This window comes from Hordeum vulgare, chromosome 2H (genome assembly GCF_904849725.1).
Source record: "Hordeum vulgare subsp. vulgare chromosome 2H, MorexV3_pseudomolecules_assembly, whole genome shotgun sequence".
Lineage (NCBI taxonomy): Eukaryota > Viridiplantae > Streptophyta > Magnoliopsida > Poales > Poaceae > Hordeum > Hordeum vulgare.
The window spans coordinates 351,505,872-351,508,398 of record NC_058519.1 but is presented as its reverse complement, the minus strand read 5'-3'; the positions used below and the strand labels follow the sequence as shown (position 1 = coordinate 351,508,398).

At 50.3% G+C, this 2,527-nt stretch overlaps 1 protein-coding gene across 1 annotated transcript; it reads left to right on the top strand.

The window, feature by feature from the left end:
* The first annotated feature begins 591 nt into the window (after positions 1 to 591).
* LOC123430072 (uncharacterized protein At5g39865-like) lies at positions 592 to 1,983 on the top strand. The gene has a single exon (XM_045113987.1). It carries the CDS (start codon positions 867 to 869, stop codon positions 1,677 to 1,679), a length of 813 nt encoding a protein of 270 aa, XP_044969922.1. The 5' UTR covers positions 592 to 866; the 3' UTR covers positions 1,680 to 1,983.
* Positions 1,984 to 2,527: the final 544 nt, after the last annotated feature.

The following is a 2,527-nucleotide window of genomic DNA, read 5'->3' as shown; positions in this document are numbered from 1 at the left end:
ACGACCACAGTTGCAGCGGTTAAATGAAGAAAAGGAAAAGAAACTACGTATACAGAGATCGTTCTAGCAATGGGGAAATAAAAAATGATGGCCCATGACCCAAAGGAGGATATGGACGTGGCTGTTTTGAGCGGCCCCGAAGTGGACATACACACGGACTCCGCCGGCACCTCTCACGGCAGCTCGCGTACGAGCCGACTTCGGTCCGACTATGCCCGCCTCCGCCACGCCGTGCCTCGCTTCGCTCTGAGCCAGCCTCGCTCCGCCACCGCGTGTCCGAGCCGCACGGGCTCCACCGTGGCACGCCTCGCTGCGTCGCCGCGTGTCCGAGTGGCCCCATCTCTACCGCAGCCACCGCTCGCCTCCGCCGCCTCGCCTCACTGACGTGCTTCTGCCGTTGCGGCTTTGCCTCGCTACACTCGGTCCAGACGTATGCGGATTATACGAGGGTTCATCTTCAATATGCCCTTGTAAAGTTATATATAATTGGTAAAATATTTTTGAAGGACACACATAACATATTGCAAGTCAATCACATGTCTTTGTTTCATATTAATTGTGGCTCAAACAATGCATCTGATCATTAGTACGAGATAGAGGGAGTTGTCGATACAATATTTTTCTAGCGGGCATGGTGTTATGATTTTTCGTCGGTACATTTGCGCTGTGCAGGGAGCCCAAAGCTACGTTTCAACGGGTTCTAAAAAGGCAGTAAAAGCTACTCCAACCTCTCCTCTTCCTCGCTCTTTCTCAGTTTCTCCCCAACCATCACCAATTCACCAATACCACACGCATCCGGAACCAAAAGCGAGCACTCAAAGGAACAAATCAATCCCAAGCAATCTCTCCCGCCGGAGCTTCCTTCCATGACTATCCAGACGCTGAAGGCGCGTATCCTGCGCGTCCTCAGATCGTCCCTCCCCGCGGCCCCCGCCGCCGCATCGGCACCCCTGCCGCCGTCGCCGACCAAGTCCGGTCGCGTCGTGCTCCACTCCATCGACGCACTATCCGATGACGGGTCCTTCTTCGACGCCCACGAGACCCCCACCAAGAGTAACCTCCCCGCCGAGCCCATCGACGACGACTGGGAGCTCGTTGACCAGGACGGCTACGACCGGGATTCCCTTGCCACGGCGCCGGCGCCGGCGTCTGATCCCGACGGAATTCTCCTGGATTTCCCGGCCAGGTGCCCACCCGGCGGCAACGAAGCCGTAGTGCTCTATACCACCACGCTCCGGGGCATCCGCAAGACGTTCGAAGACTGTAACGACGTGCGCGCTCTGCTGGAGAACCTCGCCGTGGCGTTTCAGGAGCGCGACGTGTCCATGGACCGGGGTCTTCGGGAGCAGCTCTGGGCCGCCACCGGCGACAAGGCCGTGCCCCCGCGACTCTTCGTCCGCGGCCACGACCTAGGGGGCGCCGCCCAGGTGCTCGCGCTCCACGAGGACGGTCGCCTTACCTCTCTCCTCCAGCTGCCGTCACATTCGCCCCCGGAGGCGGCGGTCAGCAGCAACAAGAAGAAGGGGAAGTGTGAGGCGTGCGGGGGGCTGAGTTTCGTGGTATGCGGTGAATGCGGTGGCAGCCGGAAGTTGTTCGACGGCGAGCGCGGTGGTGTCCGGTGCCACGGATGCAACGAGAACGGACTCGTCATGTGCAAGATTTGCATGTACCCGAGCTGAAGTAAAGTACTAAATTAACTAGCGGTTAATTGCGAATCACCTGCTTTATTTTTACTTAAATTACCAACCATTGCAGTATCGTTTTCTGTGTTGTAAATTTAACTATATATTTAACCAACAAGACCGACTGCGCATGAAGCAAAAATTTCAATGATATAATTTTTGCTTCGGCCGCAATCTGTCTTATTAGTTAAATATAAGATTAAATCTAGATCTTTAAGAATGTTAAATTTAGATCTTTAAAAATGCGAATGTACTACATTATGAAATATATGGAGTACCACTTTAGGGTTTGAGTGTGTAATTGAATTTAGTGGTTGTCTTGTCATGTACATATATACTCCCTTCATTCTAAAATTTTCGTCTTAAATTTGTCTACATATGAATGTATCTACCCACGTTTTAGTATTTTGATACATCTATTTTTATACAAACCTAAGACAAGAGTTTTGAAATGAAAGGAGTATTATGCTAGTTTACGTTTATGTTTATAGTTGTATTCAACCACATAGAGATGTGACGGATATGCTAGTTTAGATGTCGATGTCAAAAACCCTAGCATGTATCCATCAATCAGATTTCTCATGAAACCTGGTGGTTTGATGAAAAATACATTGGTAATTAATGTGGTGGTTAAGGGAATCAAAGTGGTACTGGAATTTCTCTCTACATTATTTCTTGCATTTGACATTGTTGGCCCCTGTGATTTCTTACACAAGCAACTATTGATTCTTTCGGTATGTTGGTCCTATATACTCGTTTGCAAATATATGTCGTCATTATCTAAGTGGCGAGTGTCAAGGTAGATCGGATTATGCTTGACTTCGTGCGGGGCAATGATAATAGTG